At 44.6% G+C, this 26,372-nt stretch overlaps 1 protein-coding gene across 1 annotated transcript in view; it reads left to right on the top strand.

Moving 5' to 3' along the window:
- ATP6V0D1 (ATPase H+ transporting V0 subunit d1) overlaps window positions 1-26,372 on the top strand; it is a 33,088-nt gene that overhangs the window by 2,923 nt on the left and 3,793 nt on the right. Inside the window, exons 2-5 of the mRNA XM_079988120.1 lie at window positions 16,640-16,811; window positions 22,443-22,621; window positions 22,996-23,075; window positions 25,952-26,029. Of these exons, the coding sequence (XP_079844246.1) occupies window positions 16,640-16,811; window positions 22,443-22,621; window positions 22,996-23,075; window positions 25,952-26,029 (509 nt within the window). The remainder of the gene's footprint in view (window positions 1-16,639; window positions 16,812-22,442; window positions 22,622-22,995; window positions 23,076-25,951; window positions 26,030-26,372) is intronic.

Here is a 26,372-nt window from a genome sequence, read left to right as displayed (position 1 = left end):
GTTAAATTTTGTGCTGCGTTTTCCAGATTGTCTTGGCAGCTTTTTCAGTTGAGTTCAGAGAATGTTTTGCAGGATGAAACTGTTTCTTCATTAATATTCTTTTATTTTACCATTAATATTCTTTTATTCACTGCTCAATTGTGGCTAAAATTCAAAGTGATTTGCCAAAAATACTAAAATAATCAATAAAAACTATTTTAAAAATCAAAATTAACAGTAAAAGAGGTTAAAACACATCAGCATGTCTGGATAAGCTGGTCTAAAGAAAAATGTTTTTAGCAGGCACAGAAAAGAGTACAGCAAATACACATTCTTGATATCAGTAGGCAGCAAGTTCCAAATTTTAGGTGCTGCTGCACTAAAAAAAGTGATTTTTTACAAATGTGGAATGGATATTATGTGGCACCTGTAATAGTGTCAATTCCACAATTGACATATTGTCAGTTGGGCATATATGAGTAAGGTGATCTGGTAGGTAAACTAGTTACAAGGCATTAAGGCAACTCCCAATTTATGTGGGGGTTACGTTCCAAGGCACCGTACGTTTAAGTGAAATCATGTATATTTCCAACAGCACTGAAAAAGCCTGCAAACACCCATCCTGCCCCTGTTCCGTTCCTCCCCGTTTTGTTATCGTTTCTGGGTTCAGCGCAGTTGCGCACCTATCAAACATTCCTAAAATGGTTGCTGCCGGTATCCTAATAGTAACCCCTTGAACTTGGCTCAGTAGCAAATTGGTAACCAGTGTAGATCTCTAAGCTTATCCCACACACAAAGGACTCAACAAATGTAGGCTGCAGGACTAGACACACTTACCTGAGAGTAAGTCTCATTGAACTTGGGAGGGCTTATGTCTGAGTAAACATCCATATGGTCACACCGCCTGGCACATGGAGAATAATATTGACAGGAGTTCCTTCATTTTCTCTTTTGTGAGGGTAATCGGCTGACACACTGTGGAGATTGCAAGAGGTGGAGATGTAAAAGAGCCCTGGGCTGCTGAATGAACAAGCTACAATAGACTCAATTCATACCAATTGATTAAAAAAGACCACCTCATTTATTAATAATACTTACTTGCTGCTTTTCAGCAAAAATTCTCTAAGCAGTTTGAGTAGTAAAATTGGGCAGCTGCAGCATCCCCTGTGCTCTTCCTTGAGTCCTTCATAGCTTGGTAGTGCCTGTCTCTCCTGGCTCTTTGAGCTCTCTATGGAAGAGGCTGTTCAAGGTGCTGGGTGTGTGTGTGTGTGTGTGTGTGTGTGTGTGTGTGTGTGTGTGTGTAAAGTCCTCTTGCCACTCTTCTGGATAAGTCCCCCTGCCCTGGAAGTGGGTCATTAAGTATTGGGCCCCAGGTGACACAATCTGTTAGTGTCCAAAGGAGGATGAGTTTTGTCTCATTTGGGCAATGGTATTGACGTCTCCTTGGCTTTACAGGATGAACTGACAATGCTAGTGATTACATATGTTTTTACTCATTAGTCTAGGTTATTACTAACTAATTAAAATAATTTATATATCTCCTTTCCTTTCCAGAAGAAATACTGAGGCGGTTTACAAACTGATAAAAGCCAATGACAAAACAGCAAGAATTTGGTTATAAAACCAGTTATAAAATACAGCTCCCTGTATATATAAACATACACATATATAAATATCCATGGAAACAGAACAAAAAGTCGGGAGATTCAACTTAGGGAGCTGCTTGTCTAGATGATGTGTCTCAAAGCTTCAGCTCGAAATGTTAAGCAGGGCTCTTCTAATAGCAATCCTGCCTATTTGCTACAAGGCCAATTCAAGATGCTTGAATGGAATGATCCTACAAATCCCTAAAAGGGGGGTTGCTTGAAGGAGGAAGATCCAATTTCCTGTCTTTTTTCTAGCCATGTCTTTTTACAGTGGTACCTCTGGATGTGAACGGGATCTGTTCTGGAGCCTCGCACGCATCCAGAAGCTAACGCAACCTGCGTCTGCGCGTGTACAGGTCCCAATTTGTCGCTTCTGCACATGCGTGTGACATCATTTTGACCGTCTGCGCATGTGCAAGCGGTGAAACCTGAAAGTAATGCACTCTGTTACTTCCGGGTCGCCGCAGCACGCAACCCCGAAAATACTTATACCGAAGCTACTTCAGCCTGAGGTATGACTGCAATTGGCAGGGGAAGGAGCCCCATTTAGACCATTGCCATGGCTTGTTGCACAATGACAGGGCTTCCTCTTTCATGGCCCACCCAACTATGGAACTTCCACCCTTTGTAAGTTAGAGGGTGTTTCCTTTGGTGTTTACTGAAGACACATCACCTCACACAAGCATTTGAGGAGATGTTTATGTATTCGTTTTAGCCATTTTAATTACTCTTATGTTGATTCTTTGTTTTGTTTTGCAGTGCCTTGCTTGAAGGGCAGTCTAGAAATGTAATAAATACATGACACTGAATGACAGTTCTGGCAGTCAGGGGAAGGGTAGGTTGAGACTAGAGGTTTAAAACCATTCCAGAGGTTTCTTCTCTTCCAGTAGTTCTGCACATCTTTGCTTGTGTTCTTAATTTCCCTACTTGCTGGGATCAGCCTCTTGTAATTCCTCACTACCACCATGAGGTGGTGCCCCAGACCTCTGCCTGGCTTTTCTTTCCTGTCTGACTTTGCAGTGTGTTATAGCAGGCATGGCCAAACTTGGCCCTCCTGCTGTTTTGGGACTACAGTTCCCATCATCCCTGACCACTGGTCCTGTTAGCTAGGGATGATGGGAGTTGTAGTCCCAAAACAGCTGGAGGGCCAAGTTTGGCCATGCCTATGTTATTGGGGGGGGGGGGGTTCCCTGCATTTATGGCCCTGTTGGCCGCCATAAGAGCCATTTCTTTGTCAGAAACTTTCCATTTGAATCTGCCTGCCTTTGAGTATATGGTTCCAGCTTGCCAGAACCAAATATATGAAAACTTGTGTGCTGTTAAGCATGTCGTCTGGTTTGCAGAATCTTCATTGTTTTCCAGGAAGCTGTATGAGAGTGTTTGAGAGTCTGCTTATTGAATGCTCTTGCCCTTTCCCATGGCCTGCTATGCTGTTTTGACCTGGATGTTCCTTGGCATTTGTTGGGACAGCCATGCGCCTTATTCTATCTAGTGCAGCATCATGTTCCCACTTGCTGTGTGACTCTTAGAAGCTTGTAAGCAGCAACTCTCCCCTCCTGTTTGGCCCCAGCACCTGACCTTTGGGGGCTATAATGCCTTTGAACATGGTGGTTCCATGCTATTTATTTACCATAGGGTTGTGGGCTCATGTCTGCCTGGAAAACATTTGACCCCTAATATGTGGGGGCTCTGTAGTTATTTAGTGGGATGGAGATGGACTGTGGGATCAGTCTGAAGGACTCAGACTCTGTATGGTCCGCAGCTGCTGTTTACTGTGTTTCTGAGCTGTTCTTCCTCCAAAGGACAAAATGCCCCTGCAAACTGCCTGGCCTCCTCCCCTGTGAATTGGATTAAGCTGCAAGACATGAACTAGCCGAAGGCCACCCAGTGAGCCTCATGATTGATTGGAACCTGGATCTCCTAGATGTAATCCAGCACTAGCCTCTGCACCACACCAACACTGAACAGTGGTTCTGGGGCTGAGCCAAGGCAGAAGTGAAGGAGTCGTCAATCTTTGGGGGCCCATTTTGAATGCTGAGAGTATGCCGTGAGCACTAACAGCCACATCTGGTTGGCTCTCTCCCTTCCCCCTCCCACCTCAACCGGCAAAGAACACACAACTTTGCTTTTCCATGTAATCTGGGTAAAAGTCAGATCCGGTAAAATTAAAATGGATCCTCTTGAATTTGTAGCTTTTTCCCCTTGACCCACCCCCATCAAATTAAAGTTTCTCCAGAGGTGGGGAACATATGACAGTGGATTATGCTGCCCTCTTGTGCTCCCCAAAGGAAATGCATGCCTTTGCTCATTTGCTTGACCCAGAGCACTCCCCAGTAAGTCTATGGATTCCTCAGGATTGTGCTATGCTCTTTGACTGTTTGTATGAGTGTGTGTGTTTGTGAGGCAGATTTGATCTTTGCTCTGTGTTTCATGTTCGCCATAAGGTCTCCCCTGGTTCCACTAAATTTGCCCTCTCCTGCTTCATAATTATCCTTACTGCTCCTGGTCTGCTTGGAGTTTCAGTTAAAACACCAGTCACTTGGTTTTGTTACTAACAGCTTCCTCTCGTAACTCAGTGTGCTTATTTGCTGTGTCTTTGTGCTTAAACAGGGAAAAAGAAGTGTTCAGTTTTTCAGTGCCTGAATCCTTGTGGATCCTCATGATTTTTAAAGAGAATGACAACAATACCCTCGAGATTGCAGAATACACCTGGATGCAGAGGGTGACCTATGATTTGATTAAGATTTTGAGTGGATACCTTGTAAACATTGAAGATCTATCAGGATCTGTACATCAGTCATGGTTTTGCACCACAGCAGTAATAGAAAGCACCAGATTCATTAGTCAGTGGAGAGAAATGTTTGTGATTTGATAGTGGAAACCTGTGGGAAAATTATGCAGTTTCAAAAGATCATCTTTTCCAAAGTGTGTACATGCCTGTGTGCAGGCACCTTCTATCTGCCCTCTAACACTCTCCCCTCAATTCTCTCTCCTCACTCATACACCACACAACTCTTCCTCCATTATCTCCCTTGATTTCTGTAGCATCTCACTTTCTCTCCCCCCCCCCGACCCTCTGTTTTCCTGCCATGAATCTCCCTTTCCCTTTTGCTCTTACCATCTTGTTCCTTCTTCTTTTTGTTCACGTGCTGTGCTGTTCTGAGCCTTGAAAAGCACATAGAGCTGAAGGAGGAAGTGGGAAGGAGAATGAGTCTTCCAACTTCCTCCTTCAGCTCTAAGTGCTTTTCAAAGCTCAGAACAGCATGTGAACCAAAAAAGTAGATACTATCGCTTCAAGGTATCCGCTGTAGCACCCTTAGTGGCTGGCTTGTTTTTTTTTTTATAATATTTATTAAATTTTAGTTTAACAATAAAATACATAGATAATAACACAATCTTTTCCAAAATCCACATTTCATATTCATCTTTGGACTTCCTCACAACCCTTGTTCCTGCTTTCTAAACTCATAAATTTTACCAGCAAATTATTAAATTGGTTTAATGCATATAATATAATTTTTCAATATTAATATCTCAAATTTTAAGATTTAACAATCTCTTATTGAAACTTAATTATAAAATGTTACTTATCCAAAATTTATCTTTTCATCTTCCAATTAAATTTAAATTTATATTCTTTATAACTAGTTTGTTGAAGCCATGTTTTTGCTAATCTTACATCTTTCTTAACAATCATACAATTTACAATATTTTTGTAGATAGTCCTTGAATTTCTTCCAATCTTCCTCCACCAGTTCTTCTCCCAGGTCTCGGATTCTGCCAGTCATCTCCGCCAGTTCCATATAGTCTATCAGTTGCATCTGCCATTCTTCCAGTGTGGGTAATTCTTGAGTTTTCCAGCTTTTAGCGATGAGTATCCTTGCTGCTGTTGTAGCGTACATAAAAAAGGTTCGATCCTCCTTTTGCACACTCTGACCAACAATGCCCAAGAGAAAGGCCTCTGGTTTCTTAAGGAAGGTATACTTAAATACCTTTTTCAGTTCATTATAAATCATTTCCCAGAAAACCTTCACTCTAGGGCAAGTCCACCAGAGGTGAAAGAATGTTCCTTCAGCTTCTTTACACTTCCAACATTTATTATCAGACACATGGTATATCTTTGCAAGCTTGACTGGGGTCATGTACCACCTGTATATCATTTTCATAATATTTTCTTTCAAGGCATTACATGCCGTAAATCTCAAACCTGTGGTCCATAACTTTTCCCAGTCAGCAAACATGATGTTGTACCCTATGTCCTGTGCCCATTTTATCATGGCTGATTTGACCGTTTCATCCTGTGTATTCCATTTTAACAGCAAATTATACATTCTTGAAAGTATCTTAGAGCTGGGTTCTAACAGTTCTGTTTCTAACTTTGATTTTTCCACCTGGAATCCTACCTTTTTGTCCAACTTAAAAACTTCTTTAATCTGAGCATAATGTAGCCAATCTCGCACTTTATCTTTTATTTTCTCCATACTCTGCAACCTCCAGTTATCCATCTTTTTCTATTATTTCCCAATATTTCGGCCATTTGGCCTCCATATTGAGTTTTTTCAAGGCCTTAGCCTCCATTGGTGATAACCACCTTGGGGTCTTGTTTTCCAATAAGTCTTTATATTTCAACCAGACATTAAATACTGCTTTTCTGACAACATGGTTCTTGAAATTCTTATGTATTTTAGCCTTGTCATACCACAGATATGCATGCCACCCAAACGCATTGTTGAATCCTTCCAAATCTAAAACATCAGTGTTCTCAAGAAGTAGCCAGTCTTTCAACCAGCAGAAAGCTGCTGATTCATAATACAACTTTAAGTCTGGCAGGGCAAAGCCCCCTCTTTCTTTAGCATCAGTTAATATCTTAAACTTAATTCTGGGCTTTTTGCCCTGCCAGACAAATTTTGAAATATCTCTCTGCCACCTCCCAAAACACTCCATTTTGTCCACAATCTGCAAAGTTTGAAACAAAAACAACATTTTTGGCAATACATTCATCTTAATAGCAGCAATACGTCCTGTCAAGGAAAGTTTCAATCTTGACCAAACATCTAGATCCCTTTTAATTTCAGACCAACATTTTTCATAATTATCTTTAAATAAGTTCCTGTTCTTCGCTGTTATGTTTACCCCTAGGTATCTTACTTTTTTAACCACATTTAATTCTGTCTCTTTCTGAAACCTTTCTGATTCTGAAGAAGTCAATTTTTTTTCTAAAACCTTGGTTTTTTGCTTATTAAGTTTAAATCCCGCCACTCGACCAAACTCATAAATCAATTGCAATACCCTTTTAGTACTAGGCTCTGGCTCCTGTAGGGTCAAAACTAGGTCATCTGCAAATGCTTTCAGTTTATATTGTTTCGCTCTGACCTGGATACCTTCCACCAACCGGTCTCCTCTGATCATATTCAAGAGCACTTCTAGGACCGATATAAATAACAAAGGGGATATAGGGCAACCTTGTCGTGTTCCTTTTTCAATTCTAATCTCTTCTGTCACCACATTGTTGACTATCAATTTTGCCTTTTGCTCTGAATAAATTGCCTCTATCCCATTGTAAAACCCCCGCCCCACTCCCATTCCTTCCAAATTTTTCTTCATAAACTTCCAGGAGATATTGTCAAAGGCCTTCTCCGTGTCTATAAATATCAAAACTGCTTTTGTATTAATGTTTGCTTGCAAGAGTTCCAAAATATCAGTAATGTTCCTCGTGTTTGCAAACAAATGTCTACCTGGGAGAAAGCCTGCCTGGTCCTTGTGAATTACTTCATTTAAAACTTTTTAAAATCTACTTGCTAAAATGTCTGCAAATATTTTGTAATCCACATTTAGGAGGGAGATGGGGCGGTAGTTCTTAAGTTGTGTCTTTTCAGTTTCTAGTTTGGGTATCAATGTGATGAAAGCTTCTTTCCATGACTCCGGTGCCTTCTTCCCCTCCATAATTTCATTGCAAACCTCCATTAATGGATGTATCAAATAGTCTTTCAATGTCTTATAATATTTGGAGGTAAGCCCATCTGGCCCTGGAGACTTGCCCAGTTGCATGTTCTGAATGGCCTCCTCGATCTCTAATTGTGTTATTTTATAATTCAGGATTGTTCTGTTCCGCAGAGACAACTTTGGTAAACCATTCTTCTTTAGAAACTGTTCTATCTCTGATTCATTTTGCGGCCCTTGAGTGTATAGTTGTTTGAAATATCTCTGGAAGCACTTTCTGATTTCCACTGGGTTCTGAATATTTCTTCCCTCAATTTCTAAACTTGTTACTGTGTTCAGCTTTTGTCTCTTTTTCAGCTGCCATGCTAGCAGCTTTCCACATTTATTTGCCGATTCAAAGGATCTTTGTTTCATTAACTTAACTTTCCATTCCACTTCCTGGTTTATCAGTTTTGAATATTGTGCTTGATAATGTTTGATTTCTCTTACTATCTCCTTTGATTTCGGTCTCGATCTTAACTTCTTCTCACCTTCTTTAATTTTCTCCAGAATCTTATCTTTCTTATCGTTCTGTACTTTTTTCTTAATAGTATTCTGTTGTATCAGAAACCCCCTCATGACCGCCTTACTTGCGTCCCAGACAGTTCTTTTTTCCACCGTAGTGTTCAGGTTTATCTCAAAATAGTCCTTCAAAGCTTTTTGGGCCTTTTTAATAATGTCCTGATCTCTAAACAAATTGTCATTCATTCTCCATCTAAAGGAGCCGGTTGGAATTAATCTCATATCCATCTTCACCGCATTATGGTCGGAGCAAGTCTTTGGGCAGATTTCCACTTTTTTTATCTTGGGTGCCAGGCCTCTGGTTATCCAAATTTGGTTGATTCTTGTCCATGTCAGTTGGGCTTCAGAAAAGAATGTTCCTTCTCTTCCTAGAGGGTTCTTTGTTCTCCAAATGTCAATCAAGTCCATGTTGTCAGTCATTTCAAAGAATGATTTCGGTAGTCTGCCGTCTTTTGTCACGTTTTGACTATGTGACTTGTCCATGTTGGTTGATACCACTCCATTCATATCTCCCATCATGATGATGTTATCATAGCCCAGCATAATCTCATGCAGCTTCTTGTAAAATTCCGATTTTCCCTCATTTGGCGCATAAATTCCTAATAACAAAAACTTTTCTCCTTGGGTCTGGATCTCAGTTGCCAAAATTCGTCCTTGTTCATCTTTAAATAAAAATTTTGGTGACAGGCTCTCTTTTACATATATCACCACCCCTCTTTTCTTTACTCGATCCGATGAAATAAATTCTTGGCCTAATCTTTTATTTATTAACACTTTTCTATGTAGCCTAGTCACATGTGTTTCTTGCAAGCAAATTATGTCCAATTGTTCTTTTTTCAAAATATGAAATATCCTTCTCCTTTTCTCCGGAATGTTGGCGCCATTTATGTTCCAGCTCAGAAGTTGCAGAGACATCCTGATAAAATCTGTTATTGTTCTGGTGGTGGTATCTTTTTATCCTGGTCTACAGACCCCGGAGGTGTAGGTGTAGGTACAAGCTGTAATCCAGCCCCTGAGGGTCTTTCAATTCCTTTCTGAAGGTCCTCTCCATAGGTATTCAAAAATTTGTCTCTGTCTTCAGCTGTTTTAATTTTCACCTTCTTCCCCCTGAACGTAAAAGATAGTCCTTGTGGAAATTCCCACCTAAAGATAATCAAGTTGCTCCTCAAGAGCTTGACTACTTCAAGGTAGGTGGATCTAAGATCCAAAAGTTGTTTAGGAATGTCCTTGTAAATCTCTGCTCTTTTGTCCAAAATTTCAAGTGACTTTCCGTAGTGTAGTCCTAGTATTTTGTCCCTTTCCTCCTTGGATCTCAGGGTAATCAAACAATCTCTGGGCTTGTCCTTCCTTATAAATTTCCCAAGCCTGAAAGCAGTCACAATTTTAAAGTCCTTTTCTTCCTCCAAAGGCCACCACTTGGAAAATTCTTTTGTTAAAAACTCAGTTAAGTTCCCTTGTTCACGTTCAAGTTCTGGTATAAACCTCAATTTTAAATTATTTTCCCTGGCCCGAAGTTCAATCATAGACAGATAGGCCTGTTGTTCCCCAACCTGCTTGTGGAGTGGTCTCACCTCCTGCTCCAATACCGCAGTTTTCTGGATGGCTTCCTCTGCCAATTTCCGATTTTCTACCGTGGATTCAGATAAGTTGCTAATTGCTTGCGCGTTCAAAGTGACTTGTTCAGTTAACTTGTTAACAGATTCTCTGGTCTGGTCATTCTTTGACGTTTGTTCATCCACCTTTTTATCTAGGCCTTCCAATTTTTCAAGTATTTTGTCTAATACTGAAGCAGTTCCACCTGCTGCCATATCTTCACCCAACAGCTGCTCACTTTCTTCTAGTTCCAAAACATCAGGGACCGATGATCTACGCGGCTGGGAAAGTAAATTCAAAGTTGTTTGCTTTTTTCCTCTACCTGCTCTTGTTTGTCTCCCAGTACCGCTCAGCGCCTAGGGCTTGCCTATCGAAAGGTCGGCGGTTCGAATCCCCGCGGCGGGGTGCGCTCCCGCTGCTCGGTCCCAGCGCCTGCCAACCTAGCAGTTCGAAAGCACCCCCGGGTGCAAGTAGATAAATAGGGACCGCTTACCAGCGGGAAGGTAAACGGCGTTTCCGTGTGCGGCTCTGGCTCGCCAGAGCAGCAATGTCACGCTGGCCACGTGACCCGGAAGTGTCTCCGGACAGCGCTGGCCCCTGGCCTCTTAAGTGAGATGAGCGCACAACCCCAGAGTCTGTCAAGACTGGCCCGTACGGGCAGGGGTACCTTTACCTTTACCTTTTTACCGCTCATTCCACTTCTGTCTACGAGTCAAGGTCAAACTGAGTATGTTCTCATGGGAGTCCACAAGCCCATAAGATAAACAACCAAATAGGAGGCAAGGAAACCAAAAGGAAAGTCACGTATAGTTGTAAATCCAAAAATCCTCTAGGGGGAGCCCGCTTGTATTGTAGGGAAGGAGTCAAATTAGTTAATATCAATTATTAAAATTTTCCAAACTTCAATACTTTAAAAAGAATGTCCAAACAGCCTTTAATTTCTTAGAAAACCTTCAGCAGTTATATTTGGCAGAGTTGGTCTCAATATATAACAATGTCTCACTAAGTGCAGAATGTAACAGTTCAAAGCAACAGTTCCATTTAGGCTCAGCTAATACTGGCTCCAGCAACAAAATATCAAAGTCTTGCAATCTGACAGTTCTGGTGTCTAGGCAGTCTGACTGCCTGGGATTTTTTGTCAATTTGTAAATCCAACAGTGGAGGTATCACACAGTTCATGAATTAAAATAAGGCTTTAAAAAGTTAAGTCCTGAAGTAGCTTAAATAGATGTAAGAGTTGATTGTCTTTTGACACCTCTTCAAAGGCTCCAGACATCAAAGCCTTTGCTTTAGATCTTAGGCAGTGGCAAGAGACGGACTTCCTGGTTACGTCTCTCGCTTTTAGCCGAATTAACAGAAATTTTGGTCCCAAACCTTGTCTTTTCTTATCTTACTCACGAGTTGTTGGTTTCAAGCCGAATGATTCCAGGAAAAGAGGACAGCGCTCGCCGACAGCAGCTACGCGGCTTCACTCCGCAGAAAGAGTGATTGACTCACAGCACCGCGCTTACCCTTCCACGTTCCGGGACCTCTTACGGGGTCCCTTCTGCGTTTCGGGGGGCGCTCCTGGTGCCCGCCGAGTCCCACGGCCACAGGCTTACGCTACCTGTGGTTTCCCGATGTGGGTCTCCGCTGCGCCGTAGTGGACGACCCGTTCCTGCGGAGCTCCCTCTTCCCGGTTAGGAGAGAGTAGCCATTGCCGGACGCGCCGCCTCCGGAAGTCTAGTGGCTGGCTTGTTTGACAGCTAGGTATAGGGCAGGACACATTTAAAGGACCACTTCTGAAAGCGACGGTGTGGCTTTTCGAACATTAGTGTTTGGTTTATGTTTTATGTGTTTAATGCACTTACATACATGCATTTATTTTATGGAACCTCAGTTTTCTTATTTCACAGTCAGATAGAAATGGATGCTCAACTGCCCAGCTCTTGTGCACTTCCAGTGATTTCTTGTTAAAAAGTGCATGCAGACAGGTACAGAAATACCTGCCTCCATGGCCCAGAAGGAGATTGAGGAATGACTGAAGGGAGGGGCCAGAAAACACAACATAAAATAAGAACTAACTTAGTTCGTCTTTAAGGTGCTACTGGAAGGAATTTTTTAATTTTGTTTTAACATAAAATAATTTAGTCATACTTTGGCCACTGAAATGGATGGGAAAACTGAGCTATTCCTATGAAAAGCATAAGACTAAAAGCAGAGTATGTAGATGATCAGCTGTCAGTTGTGCACACCAACAAATCAGGTCTAACCAACAACCCCATGTTGGTTTCTCATTTGTCCCCATGTTTCTCATTTGTTTGGTCAAACTGCAGCTGCTGCCCTTATTTGGAGACTTTGCTGTGTCCCTTAAAGGCACCTCTTCTAGAGAGCAAGCTTGAAGATTGCATCCTTGTCTGCCCTCAAGCTTGGCCCATTATTGCTGGGCCTTTCTGTCCTTGGAACAGCCCGAAATCCATTAACCTTTGAAAAAAGTCAGATTAGCATTGCAGATGAATAGAAGCCATGAAGACAGGCAGCCAAAAGGGGAGGATCTTCTTAAAGAGGGATGGCCAGCCACTCTGTCCTCCTTGGGGGAAGGGTTGTCATGCTTGCTGACAGTCTGATTCTGTAATAAAACCAGTGAGGTATAGCAATGTGGGCTTTGTCAGTACGCAACGTGGAATTCCCAGGGCATTTGGCATGCAGAATCCAAACCGATGTCACCTTTGCACATGACTACCATCTCATGCAACTATAAAGCAATTTAACTTCTTTATAAGTAGAAAAGTGGGCAAACTTTTCACCACATCTTTGTAAAATTTGGTAGACCATTGGTAGCCAGATAAAAATTGCTTTTGGGCTGGATCTGGCCTGGGTGCTCTCTCTCCCTGCCCCCCCCCCGGTAGTGTCCTGCAGGAGGACCTGCTGGACTGGCTGTGGCCTGAAAGGGGGCCTGTCCTTCAGCTGCATCAAGTCCCTGATGTGCCCTGTTGAGAATTGGAGCCACTGCGGGCACTGAGGTTGTCTCCCCACCTGCCCAAGCTCTCAGGAGCCAAAGCAAAGTGCTTGGGGGATTTGTGCCTTTGAGGAAGCTGTGTTGTGTTTGGGTCTTCCTTAGCAGCTGCAGAGGGGAGAGGCTTGTGCTCAAAATAGAGTGAGAACCCTCAAGGCCCGAGCCGCTAGATTGGTCACTGGGCAGGATGCTGGATGCTGATCTGGAGATGAGGAAAGGTTGGAAGAATGTGGCATATTTAGCCTGGAGCTTAGAGGGGAGCATGATATAACCATCTTCAAATACCTGAAGGGCTTCCAGGCAGAGGAGGGTAAAGGAGTTTCCTTTGCTGCCCAAAGGAGCAGGATTTGATTGAGTGTGCTGAGAGCACAAGCAAAAGAGTCCATTTCAGGTGAACATTAGGAGAAATGGATTGGCAGTAGGAGCTGTCCAACCATGGAACCTATAGAGATTCTGGGCTCTCCTTTGCTTAGAGGTCTTCAGACAGAGAGGCTGGGTGGCCACTCTGTTATCTGCTGCATGCAGGGAGGGTGTACTAGCCTCGGTTTCTAGGCCCCTTTTTTCTCAAAGATCTAATACACCAGTTTGGCTTTTTTTTTAAAATGAAAAACAGGAACTTGAGGAACCTTGAGATTTTACCACAGAATGGGTGGTTTCCAAGCCTGCAACTTTACTGCCTGAAAAGATGCTGCTGCATCAGTGAGATTTTTCTGCCTTCCTGCAGCCTTGCAAGTGAGCTTTGAAATAACTTGGGTGGAGTGGAATAACCCTTTGGCGTATTACTAGATCTGTTGTCTGTATTGCTAGATCAGACCTGGCAAAAGAGGGTGCCTTGACCCGTGCCTTAGGTGCTCTGACCTTTTGTATTTAAGTAACTTATCACAGGTATAAGATGGAGGCTGCTGTCCAGCTGCTGGTGTGAGAGGCAGTAGTCGCTCCAAACCAGCCTTTGATTTGGTTGGTCTTGCATATGACTGGCCCCCATTTTGCGCCTCACTCAGAGAGAGGCACTGCTCCTTTTGACCTTGGATGCAATCTCTCTCCTTCCCCCTTTGCTTGGTTCTTGCTGTAAAAGTTGAGCTGTGATTATGCAACTTGCTGTTTCCCTGGAGGCATCGAGAGCCTTGAAGTTCTTTAGATTCCAAGAAACTCAGAGCAATTTGGGCGGGTGTTTTCCATCTGGTTCCATTCAGTCTCTCCTTCTCTCCCCCCCCCCCTTCTGTGCCCCTTTACTGCCCGAGGGAAGGTCTGTTAAGTGAACTCTCAGAAAAAGGAAAGGAAGGAGAATCCTTTGTGCTGGGGCCACAAGTGGCTCTTTAAAGAGCATGTTTAAACTTGTGGCTTTCATGGCTGGTGAGGCTGGGAGCCTGTAGGGATGCATAAAGGAATTATGTGGAGCCCAAAAGGTACAGACTTGGGTAGAGCATGACCAGATCATTCTGCATGCTGGAGTCTTTGTAAGAACAGCTGGGATGGGGGCTAGTCAGTGTAAGAGAGCTGCAAGCATAGCGTGAAGCTGGAAGGGCGGTCTTGGGAAGCAAGGCTGAAATAACTGGATGTATTTAGCCTGCACTGAGTGCTGTCTCATGCCAGGTTAGAACACTGGTCCATCTCGCTTTATTGTTGTGTACACTGACTGGCAGCAAAGGCTTTCCACAGTTTCAGATGGAAGCCTTACCTAGCCCATTCTGGAGATGCTGCCAGGGATTGAACCTGAGACCTTTGGGGACCATGGAGCTAGAGCCCTTACCTAAAGAAGCCTGATTATCAGAGCCTGAACCATGAAGCCTTTCCTTGGCAGATAAGAGGTGCCTTTCCAGGGCAGGTAATTGTATGCCAGTGGGCCACATCTGTGACTGGTAGTGGTCCTGCTCTTCACCTATGCCCTGGTGGGGGAAAGCTTCACCTGTTTTCCTCAAAACTTGTCTTGAGTGAAAGAGAAAATATGTCTGTGCATGTGGATTTGACACAGGGTTGAACTATTTCTTGCCACCTTCCTCTTCCCGCTACAGCAGCATGTCAACCTGGGCCTCATGTCGCTCCATTCCTGACTGGTCCACTAAGTCCCTCTGCACCTTTACTGAAATTGCTGATCTTCCAACAAAAACATGTAACTTGTCGCTAAGATCAGACTCCATATCTGAAGACTGGAAAATGGCTAACAATTTTTGGAGAGATCCACGTGGCATTCTGGAAATTACTAGGCCAGTTAGCTTAATGTTTCTTCCGGAAGACTGGTGGAAAGTGTTATTAATATACAATAAGCAAGCGTATAGAAGAATAAGCCTTTGCTGAAGCAGAACCAGCATGGCTTCTGCAAGGATGAGCCCTGCCTCATTAACACATTTGAATTATTTTGAGAGTGCCAATAAGCATACAGATTAAGATGACCCAGTCAAAATAGTATGCATAGACTTTCAAAGTCTCGTGAATCAAGTCTCATGAGAAAGCTTAGCGGTCACGAAGTGAGAAGTGAGGTTCTTTTGCGAATCAGAAACCAGCTAAGAAGCAGGAAGCAGAGAGCAGGAATAAATGAACAGTTCTTCCAGTGGAGGAATGAACTGATTGTGACTGACCAGGAACAAGAGCTTGGGATCATAGTGGATAGCCCAGTGTGAGGCAGCTGTGAAAATGGTAAATTCCATGCCAAGGATCATTAGGAAAGGAATAAAAATTAAAACTGCTTTTATATCACCATTATACAAATTTATAGTGTGGCTGCACTTTGAATACTGTGCACTGTTCTGGTCACTTCACCTCAAAAAGAAGTTGTGGAATTGGAAAAGATTCAGAAAAGGGCAACCAGAATGATCATGGGGGTGGAGCAACTTTCATATGAGGAAAGGTCACAGCCGTTAGGACTTTTTAGTTTAGAGAAAATGCAAGTAAAAAGTGACATGCCTGAAGTTTATAAAATGATGTATGGCATGGAGAAAGTGTATAGAAAAAGGTTTTTCTCTCTCTCGCTGATACTAGAATTTATATATCATTTAATCACTAGCCTTTCTAAGCAGTGGAGTAAAAGAGAGAATGAAACAATAAAAATCCATAATAAAACTGATCCATATACCTTAAAATGACTGCTTGGTTGACCTCTATTTGAAAAGTTGTTTGGCAAAGGTATTTCTGGTGTTTTGTACTGATGACTCGCCATATGAGCGGGTCATCTCTCATCTGGTCCACTTATGGTCTCATAACCACCGGCTGGTAAATAGTGTCTTCTGGGAAATGGACAAATTGATTACTTTCTGCCTCCTCAGGTACTTAAAATAATAATTTCTTTTACGATGTACTAACTAGCTGAAGTTGAATGCGCTGGTTACTTTGACTGGCTTCTTTGAAAGGCTTGCATCAGGGTGCTTGAGTATTTGCACAGTTCTTTCCCAGGCAGTTGGGTGCGGTGGAATAGCACTGGGAGGCCAGTCAGGCTTCCTGGTGGCAGAATGGAATGAATGGGTCAGCTGGCCCAGTGAAGAAGGGATCAGAGAAGCCTGTTTCTTCTCTATTGCCTCTCCTAGGCCCAAAATGCTGCTTGGCAAGTTTACAGCCTCGACTGCCACTCCCAGCCCCAGCCCGCTGTTCCTTACAGAGACTTCCAAGCTTGTTGCTGTTATCACATGTCTTTGGCAAAGCCACAGCACTGGCCACGGCATAAAATACAAGGCTTGCTATATGGTAACAATGGGACATGTGGTGTCCTTCATTTTATTTCTAGAGCAAAATCTGGCCTTGTATCTTTTCACGTTCCTGGGTCTGTGCTTGGCAGGCTCAGCAGATTAGACAAGTAGAACCACCTCATTCTACCCAGCAGGTGTTGCTGCGGCACCTTTCTAGAAAAACCTCTTCCCTCACCATTGGCCTTGCTTGGTCTGTTCTCTGTAGTGCTTCAGTCAGTCATGACACTTGCCTTCATTTCTCCCCCCAGATTTGAAGCTTCATCTCCAGAGCACAGACTATGGGAATTTCCTTGCAAACGAAGCCTCTCCCCTCACAGTATCTGTCATTGATGACAAGCTGAAGGAGAAGATGGTGGTGGAGTTCCGCCACATGAGAAATCACGCCTATGAACCTTTGGCCAGCTTCCTGGACTTCATCACGTAAGAGCCAGCAGTGGGCACGTGCAATGGGGCAAAGTGTTGGTTCCCTTGAGAAGCTGTAGTGTCTGTCCCTATATCTGTGTGACTTCTGTGGTCTCTCCTGCCAAGCAATCTGACCCGACCAGCTTGGCTTAAAAAATGTTTTATGAGCAGTGATCCCGGACAGTGTAGTCCATGCTCTGGGAACTGAGGCTAGATTATTGCTGTGTACTCTAACTGGGGCTGCCTTTGAAGATGGCTCAACAGGTCCAGAACACAGCAACCAGATTAATGATTGGAGTTCTATTTGCAATTCACATCACCCCTCATTTAAAACAGCTGCATTGGTTGCTAGTTTATTCCTGGTCCAATTCAGAGTGCTCATGAGAGTATTTAAAGCCCTAAGCAACTAAGGCCCCTAATACCTGAAGGGCTGTCTTTTCCCCTCGTAGCCAATGAAGTTAATCCGAGGTGCAGTTATGGCTAATTGAAACTCTTGGTTGCTATGATTGGGAGGGGATGCCTTCTGATAATTCTCCTGATAGTTCTGGTGCCCTTGGAAGTTCAAGGAGTGGTGACCTCAATGGAGACCTTCTCTGTTTCAGTCCTTAAGCTGTGGAATTCCCCCCCCCCCCAGGTGTGTGGCACCTTTCCTCATATGCTGAAGAAACACCTCCTTACCCTGGCCTCTGACACCTGACCTGTTTCTTAGCATCTGCCATATTATTCTGATAGTTAACTGATTTTATTACCATATTTTTGTATTGTTGTAACTGCCCCCGGACTTCATGGTGAAGGTCAGGTTAATAATTAATAATAATAATAATGCAGCAACCCTTTAGCTTCACTTTAGATTTTGGTTTCCACATTAAAGTAGGGAAGCTACTTCAAGGTGGAAGAGGGTCTTTCACAGCTGGTTTTCCTTCTGAGGGACTGACTGGATCATTGCTTTCTACTTGCCGTTCTGTGAGCCTGGTTAGCATATGTTATTAATATCGCAAACCTTTTTGGGTTTCTTAATGAACCATGATCCAAAAGATATGTTTTGACCAATGACAGATGCCTGTGGAGAGAGGGAAAGGTGTCTATAGTGCATCCTCCATAGATGGAGGAGAAAGAAGCTCTTTCATCACCTAGGTGGCTTTGCGGAGGCAGCTTAGCTGCTGAAATATTGAAAAGGGTATTGAAGCACACCAAGAGCCACATGTAGCAGGATCAAAAGAGCCAGCTGGCAAGTGGCCCTGGTGGCTTTGTTCTAAGGAGTCCAGTTCACCTGGGCAAACGCCCAGAAAGAGCTTGCTGAATTGGCCAAAGGCTCTTCAGGGTAGGCAGAGAAAGGGATAGAGAATTTGAGGGAACTTGCCTTTCTTCTGCTCCTCCTTGGATCTTGATTTTGGGAAATTCTTGTTCTGAGCTACTTGCGAACTGTGGTCTGTGGCCTACCAGTGAGGTTCACTTGCCGTTGGAGGTTTATGGAATTAAAAGTAGAATACAGCAAAGTACAACATAAGAAGCAATAAAAATACAATTAAAAACCAGGCAGGCAGAAGAATCATTGCATAGTTTGCCAAGACCCACAGCAATTATCAAGTGGTCCATGGTGGGGAAACATTTGGGAGCCACTGCTTTAAAAAGTTTTACAGGCGGATAGTTCAGTGATACAGGTGGATAGTTCATGTGAGAAGATCCAGTGTCTGCTCTTAAGGCTAGACCAAAAAAAAAAAATCCTTAAACCTGAGCCTGGTCTCAGCATCTCTGAAGAAAACTGGAGCTCATCTCTGCGGAAGCTTGGAAACATTGCCTGTTCTGTCTAGAAGTCTGGTCCTGATGCTCTTGCTTCTGCCTTGGGCGTGGCAAAGAAGCGGAGATCCTTTCCTGGGCCTCTTGGTGTGAGTGATTGTGCACTCTGGCTTCAGAACACGGTCTGCTTGTTGGCTTCCGCTGCAGGATTTGGCTGAGTGCTCTGACTCTTGAGTGCTTCTGGTGCAGTCTTGATCCATCCAGTTTTTTAATTACCAGCGGGGATTATGAGAGCTTGCTCCTAGGAGATGGTGCCTTGTTTGGAATTCTTTTTTATGGTGGCTTTGCCTTGAAAGACCTAGTAAAACAAATGTCACTCAGATAAAAGTTTTTTTATGGCTTCCTGAGGAGATGGAGAACATGCAAGCCTCCCATGCTGAAGTAGTTCCCCCCCCCCCCCCCCGTCTCTGTTGATCTTGACTAGAGAGAGGCCTGTGTGCCTCTGCCAAAGACCTTGGTCTGTCCTCTGGGTGGGGCTCTTTGGCCCAGCAGGGCATGTCATTTCAGGCGGTCAAACTTAATTTCTTCAAATTTCTTCAGTGAAAAACATGCTTTGCAGCTTGAGGAATTCCAATCTGCTATTTTTCTGATTGGACAACATTTAGCCTGGTAAGTCTACTTTTGATGAAGAAGCACATTAACTGCTTTTGGAAAACCAAAGTATTTTAATTTTACCTACAGGTGATGCTAAATATTAACAAATATTAATGATAACATTAATATGTAATATAACTGCAAGTACTTGGCAATCATTTTTTGATGATTTCTGTTCAATTGTATACACATTCTGCTTCCCAAACAAAACTAAATTATATTAATTTAGCCAAAATATATTTTGAACTCCCAAGTCATGTTACAACTTTTTAGCACCACTCACTTTTAGAATTTGAAAGTTGAAAAAGTCAACACACCCTATAAAATGGTCCAGGTTTACAGCATTCAGCAGCAGAGCATCTCCTGCACCGCTGTACCAGGCGACATCTAAGCCAGCGGTGTGGCATCTCTGTGCCTGCAACAAAGGCTGCTGTGGGATACTGCCACCTCCTCCTCCCTTTGGCAGTGGCAGGGCAGTTTTCTGCAGGCAGCAGTACTAGGTATAGGAGTGGAGGCTTTTTAAAGCATTGTAGCAGCAGCACCCCTTTTGGGCACACGGTGCTCTGCCTGCCCCTCTTTGCTGCAGCAGACATTTCCAACCATGAGGACTTCGCTGCTTGGAAATAAAAAGCAAGGGGAAAAGATTCTCATGGAGCCTAATAGATGGAGGGAAGATTCTGCCCTTCTGCTCCTCCGTCTCTCTTAAATAGGGGATCAGGGACTGTGTTTGGACTGCACCACTTCAGCTTGCAAGGGGGGTTCATTTTACTGAATTTTCATGCAAGGAATTCATTTTGCATAGGGAAGGACCATATCTATGAACAAGAGCGCTGAAGCTGGATCAGGCCAAAGGGTGGCTATCTAATTCAGCCTCCTGCTCTCACAGTGGCCAGAAGTCCCAAGGGAAAGTCTGCAAGTAGGATGCGAGTGCGTCAGCAACACTTTCTTGCCTTGCAATAGAGCATAGCCACCTTGGCTAGTAACCATTCACAAAGGATGAGGCTCACCCAATTTTAAAGCTGTCCACGTTGGTGGCAAACACACCATATGTTGTGGGAAGAGATGCACATCCTGTGGCTGGGTTGGCAGTCAAAAGGGCTCCTGCCTCCAAGAGTAACCTGCAAGCTGCTCCATGTTTTGCTCATGGTGCAAAGCTAGTCAGAGCCTCTCTGTGGGGCTTTCTGTGTTGGCTGTGGCTGAGCCTTGCCATGGTCTCTTACCAGTGGAAGCACTGCTGGCTCCTGCCACCTGGGCAGCTGGCCATGTTGCACAACACTGTGCAAAAGGGAACACCTCCCTGCAACTATTGGTTCTTCTCCTCAATGCAAACTGGCTGCCGGCCACCTCCCAGCACTCCCAAGCTCCTGGCAGTTTTGCTGAAAGGGTTGTTTGAGGCATGTTGCAAGGAAGGAGAAGGAATTAAGTGTACCTGCAGGATGGAAACCACTTCCTGAATCTGGCCAGGGTGTTTTGACTTGTGGGCTGGGACGATTTCCCAGCTTCCCTCTTATCATCCCTTGTTCTCAGTGATCCAAGGGGAAGGAGCAGCTGCCTCAGTTTGCTTTCCTTGCTGCCTTTGATCGATCTGCTTTGGTCAGCTGACTCCACGCCATCGTTCAGCAGCAGGCCTGCTTCGTTTGTGCTGGAGGCATTTGTAAAGCGATGGGCTATGTGGCTGCATTGGCCCTGCTTTGAGAAACACTTTGATGTTCCTGTTTGGGCGTGTTCTGCTCTGTGTGCTGTAGGCAGGCCTCGCTGAGCTTTATTAGTGCCAGACCCAAGGGCCACTTAAATCTACTTGAAGGGCTTCAGGCTTGTGTCCTAATGAATTGCGGCCTCTTTGTCTGATTTGCATTTGTCAGAAGGATCTCGGGGGTTTTAGTACATCACAAACCAAGCATGAGCTGGCAGAGCAACACAGCAGGAAGAAAGTGACTAAGGCTATTTACTACAAAAAAAACTGTAAACAGATAAAAACATCGGCAGGATTATTGTGATAACCTGCAGTTTTACAAGGTACAGTGGTACCTTGAGTTACAAATGCCTCAGGTTACAAAGGCTTCAGGTTATAAACTCCGCTAACCTTGAAGAGTTACCTCAAGTTGAGAACTTTGCCCCAGGATGAGAACAGAAATTGTGTGCTGGCGGCGCAGCAGCAGCAAGAGGCCCCATTAGCGAAAGCACGCCTCTGGTTAAGAACAGTTTCAGGTTAAGAACGGACCTCCAGAACAAATTAAGTTCGTAACTAGAGGTACCACTGTATATATTTAGAGTAGATGAATAAATGAACAAATTAAGATAATTTGGATATGCATAATATATTAAAAATAAATTTAAGGAACCACAGAAAGTGGGGGAAGGGAGTCAAGTTTTGAAATGTTAAAATGACTGTAAAATTATTGAAATGTGTAAAACTGAAAATCATTATATATATATGTGTGTGTGTGGATATATATATATATATATATATATATATATATATATATCAACAAAGCCTAGGAGTCCTAGAACCACTCTCCTCTATTCTCCTTCAGCCAGACACACACACACCCCCACTCCCACCAACCTGGACCACTTTCCCTCTTGGGTGCTGCCTTTTTAGAAGGAGAGCAACAAACTTGTGAAGGGTGACAAAGATGGAGAGGAACTTGTAGGAAGTCCTATGAGGAAGAAAGGCTGGCAGATTCGTGTATGTTTAGTCCAGAGAAGACGTGGCACAACAGCCACCTTCAAATATTTTAGAGAGATGCCATATGGATGATGGAGTAGGTTTGACGTCTGTTGCTGCAGCAGCTGGGGCCAAACGGAACAGTGGCATGAAAGAGAATTTTGGCTAAACAGCTGTTTTGGTGGGGGGGGCGGGGGGAGAGGCTGCCTGGGACAGAAGGGCACGGGCTCCGTTTCCTTAGAGGCTTTTTGGCAGAGCCTGGATGGCCACCAGTGAAGGGTTCTGATGAAGTAGATGGCCTCTGAGGTTCCTTTCCAACTCTGATAATAGGATTTGCAATACCTGATTTCATTATTGGACCAATAGTGTATGTGAAATCACTTGTAAACTGCTCTTGAATTTGCAGATGAAAAGGAATTAAACAGGTGCAGGCAGCCCCCTTTTGCAATACCCGTGTCTTCAGTCTGCCGTTTTGCCCCCCACCCTACTTCTAGCCATGAAGCCTCAGTGAAGTCTACTTCAGTGAAGGCAAAGAGTTCATATTCCCCACTTGGCTGGTCATAGCAGTTGTCTTTTTTACTTCCTTTCAGGTACAGCTACATGATTGACAACGTAATCCTCCTGATCACTGGGACACTGCATCAACGCTCCATTGCTGAGCTGGTGCCCAAATGCCACCCCCTGGGGAGTTTTGAGCAGATGGAGGCAGTGAACATTGCCCAAACCCCTGCTGAACTCTACAACGCCATTTTGGTCGACACACCCCTAGGTGAGGAAGAGTTTGCGGTTTCAGGGGCTTTGCTCTTCTGCAGGGGAATGTATTTAAAGGGAGACCCAAAATTATTGGGGGTTCTTGACATGAAGGGTTCCTGTAGTGGTGTTTTAACACACAATATGAGCCATTGTCTACAGTTTGGTAACTGCAGGCAATCCTTCTGGGCTCTTTGACTGACTGACTTGAAAGCTCAATGTGAAAATCACTGACTCCTTACCTTTGAGGGCCAGTGGAAGAGGAGGAGGATCTCCTCCTGATTTGCCTTGACCACACAGCACTTGAAACTCTGCTGGCCAGGGAGTCTGGGTGGGAGGTGGCTCTCCTTCCCTGGCCCTTCAGCTGGGCTCACCCTTCTCCCTTCCTTACAGCTGCCTTTTTCCAAGACTGCATATCTGAGCAGGACCTTGATGAAATGAACATTGAAATTATCCGGAACACACTTTATAAGGTAAGCACTCAAAGAGAGTGAAGTCAGTTGCTACTTTCCTCAAATAAGAACCTTGTAAATTGATGCTGATTGTCTGAGGCCATTAAATGCATTTTTGGAGTTTTCTTGCTTCAGATGCTTTCCATGCATGCAATTGAATATTGCTGTTTGGTTTTAATTCTATTATATCTAAGGTTATTGATAATTATATTCAGGGGATGACGACTTTGGTTTTAATTCTATGTGTTTTTGCCATGAGATTTTCAGATGAAGGGCAAATTATGAGCATGGTAATTAATAAATAAATGCCAGGCCGATTGGCTGTTGCTGCTGAGCCAAGAGCCACTTGCAGCTGCCCTTGCTGACAGAAAGGGCCATTTGTCCCACCCAAGGCCCCTCCCTCTCAGTGCTTCCTTCTGCCTAGCAGGACTTGGTGGGGGTGGTGGGGGTCTCCAAGCCCCCCAAGTTAATGAGTCACTGAGCTTTGGTGCATGCCAAGCTGTTTCTGAATTAGTGATTATCCTTCCTGTAGGATTTTAGTACAGCACTGTCACTGCCCTGACACAGTCACTAACACGGTTGGCTGGAGCCAGGTGGGTGGAGGGGAATGGTTGGCACCTAACCTCAGGGCGTGTCCCTGCTGGGCTGTGAGCAGCCTGTCTGCCACAGCTCTTCCAGCTGGCACCGGCTGGTTTGAGGTGGATCAGTCTGCTCCGCAGTCAGAAGATTTGTTCTTGGTGTGTAAATGTTGGGGGGGGGCAGTGATGCTGCTGTGGTTGCGTGACTATCGCTCCATCTCACATGCCTGGCAACAGAGGGTGCCTGGATTGCAGCTGCCCTCCTAGATCCCACTGGTCCTAACTAGCTACAGGTAGATCCATGTCTGCAGGGGGAGAGCCAAGGATTACATGAGACACCCAGAGTGTTAAAGGGCAGGTGAGGAAAAGGATGTTTGCAGAGAGCTGCTATCCAAGCAAGCAAAGAGGCTGTGTTGACTGCTGGGCTCCTGCTTGGGACCTTACACACAGCAGAAAGTCCTGGCTGTCATGCATTGACACAAGGATGGGCAGTGAATCCCCCCAAGAGGCTGTCTGAGGTTCGCATTGCCAGCACAGCCAGGGGTGTTGGGAGCTGGATTCTAGCAATGTCTGGGCACCTGTCACTCACCCACAAAGGGTCCCTGTCTCTACACCAAGAGACATGGAGTGGAATTTGGGTCTGGTCAGGCCCCCCTGGAATCCTGTGTCCAATTCAGGGCACCTCAGTTTTAGAAGGACATGACTGACTTTTATTCATATTTCTACTCTGTCCTTCACCATGCTAAATACACAACAAATTAAAACAACATATAATGCAAAGCTTCAGTTAAACAGCTGTTGGAAATAATACCTCTAAAAATGGTGGAAGATTCCCTTCTTTATCCTCCACCCTCAAAGAAGGACCTCCTGGGCAACACAAGGCACTTCATATAAATAAATCATAGAACCATGGAATTGCAGAGTTGGAAGGGACCACAAGGGTCATCTAGTTCAACCCTCTGCAGTGCAGGAACGTTTTGTCCATAATCCTGAGGTTGAGTCTTGTGCTCTACCAACTGGACTGGTCCATGGAAGATGTACAGTGATGCAACCAAGCACATCTCACAGGAGACAGATTCTGAGTCTCTTCTGAAGAGGGTGGTGTGGATTCAGTGGGGGTGGTGGTCTGGGAGAGTCCTGTGAGGGTTAGTTGAAAGAGCTGCTGAGCATGTTGATCCTGGAGAAATGAAGGTTACAGGGAGACACAAGGAAGGGAGTCTCCAAAGGGCTCTGAAGTCTGTGAGAAAGTGGAGCAGGCTTCTTTCTTTCTCTTGCTCTACAGCAGGGTGGGGTGGCTAAACCCCAGTCTCAGGCCTGATCCAGCCCTGCCCATGGCCAATTTTCCTAACCCCCCCCCACAGCCCACAATTTGACAGCAGCAGGAAAAAGAAAAAATAGACACACAGTGCTTCAGTGGGGGATGCCGTGCCCTATTTTTTTTGTTTTTGTTTTGCTTTCAGGGAGTCATCAGATTGACAAGTAAAGAGAGGGTGATAACTCTCCCTTCTCAGCTGATACAGTGTGTGTGTGTGTGTGTGTGTGTGTGTGTGTAAGTAAATGAGGGTGTTGGGTGGCCATGCCCACCCTGGCACATGCAGACTCCAAAAGGTAGCCAGAGGGTGAATGTGGTCCTTTTGTTCACCTCTCTTGCTCTAAATGGCAGGCCTAGAACTAACAGGTGGCAACAGCAAAGAGGTGGATTTCCTTGAAATGTGTTGAGTCACTTGCTGCTGACTGTGGCGCAGGAGGTAGAGGACTCTCTTCCATTGGTGAAGCACTGCGTCTGTTCCATACCCATAAACAACTCTTCCTCCTCCAGCGATAGAAGGGAGCCTCAGATGGGCCGTTTCCTGCTTGCTGCATCAAATGGATTTGTGCAAAGGAGTGGCACTTACTTCCTCAGTTTCTCCCTGTGCCACGCAGTGTTGTCAAGTCCAACACAGATGTGGCGGCTGTTTTGGTCCAGTAGCCTCCTACTTATCCAGTAAAGGGAGCAAGTAAGGGAGGCACTGGGGTAACTTACGTTAGGCAGCTGCTGCTGAGGCTTCTCCATTTTGTCTCTGCACTGGATGGACTCTTGGGTTGGGTGGAAGATGCTCTGGATTCCTGTCCCTACAGCATTTCTCTTTCAAAAACACTGATGAAACAGCAGGGGTAGGGCAGAGGCCAAGGAGCTGCCCCTCTCCTTGGTTGCACCTTCACCATTTGGTACCTCCTGTGTGCAGAGCAGCCCTTGTTCCTCCTTGTTGATGTGACTGTGTTCTTCTTGGGCTCTGACAGGCTCACTGACTCTTCTTGTGTTGCTTTGGTCCCCCCCAGGCTTACCTTGAGTCCTTCTACAAGTTCTGCAAAATCCTGGGCGGCACAACAGCTGATGCCATGTGCCCCATCTTGGAGGTAGGAGCCAGCTGGCAGCCCCCTTTGCCTGCTTTTGTGTGGGGCCAGCCAGCAGAGAAACTCCTGCCGCCCCTGGAGTGAGCATTGCCTGTCTCTCTACCTTCTGCCACAGCCCAGCCAAGAATTCCCTCTTCAAAAGGCTGTTCTGTCCCTTTTGGGAGGGGTCTGCCAAAGTTGCAACTGAAGCCTTTTCTGGAAGCTATCAGGGCTCTTAATTTGGCCACAGCAGGGATATATTTGAGTTGAACTCTTCCTCCTTTCACCATCCCTTGCTTCTTTACTTAATATATATGGCTGCCCCCCCCCCCCCCATTTAAGGATACATTAGAAACTTTTAAAGAAG

Source organism: Podarcis cretensis, assembly GCF_951804945.1.
Source record: "Podarcis cretensis genome assembly, chromosome: 8".
Lineage (NCBI taxonomy): Eukaryota > Metazoa > Chordata > Lepidosauria > Squamata > Lacertidae > Podarcis > Podarcis cretensis.
Note: the sequence above shows the minus strand (reverse complement) of the source record. Positions and strands in the feature narration are given on the sequence as shown.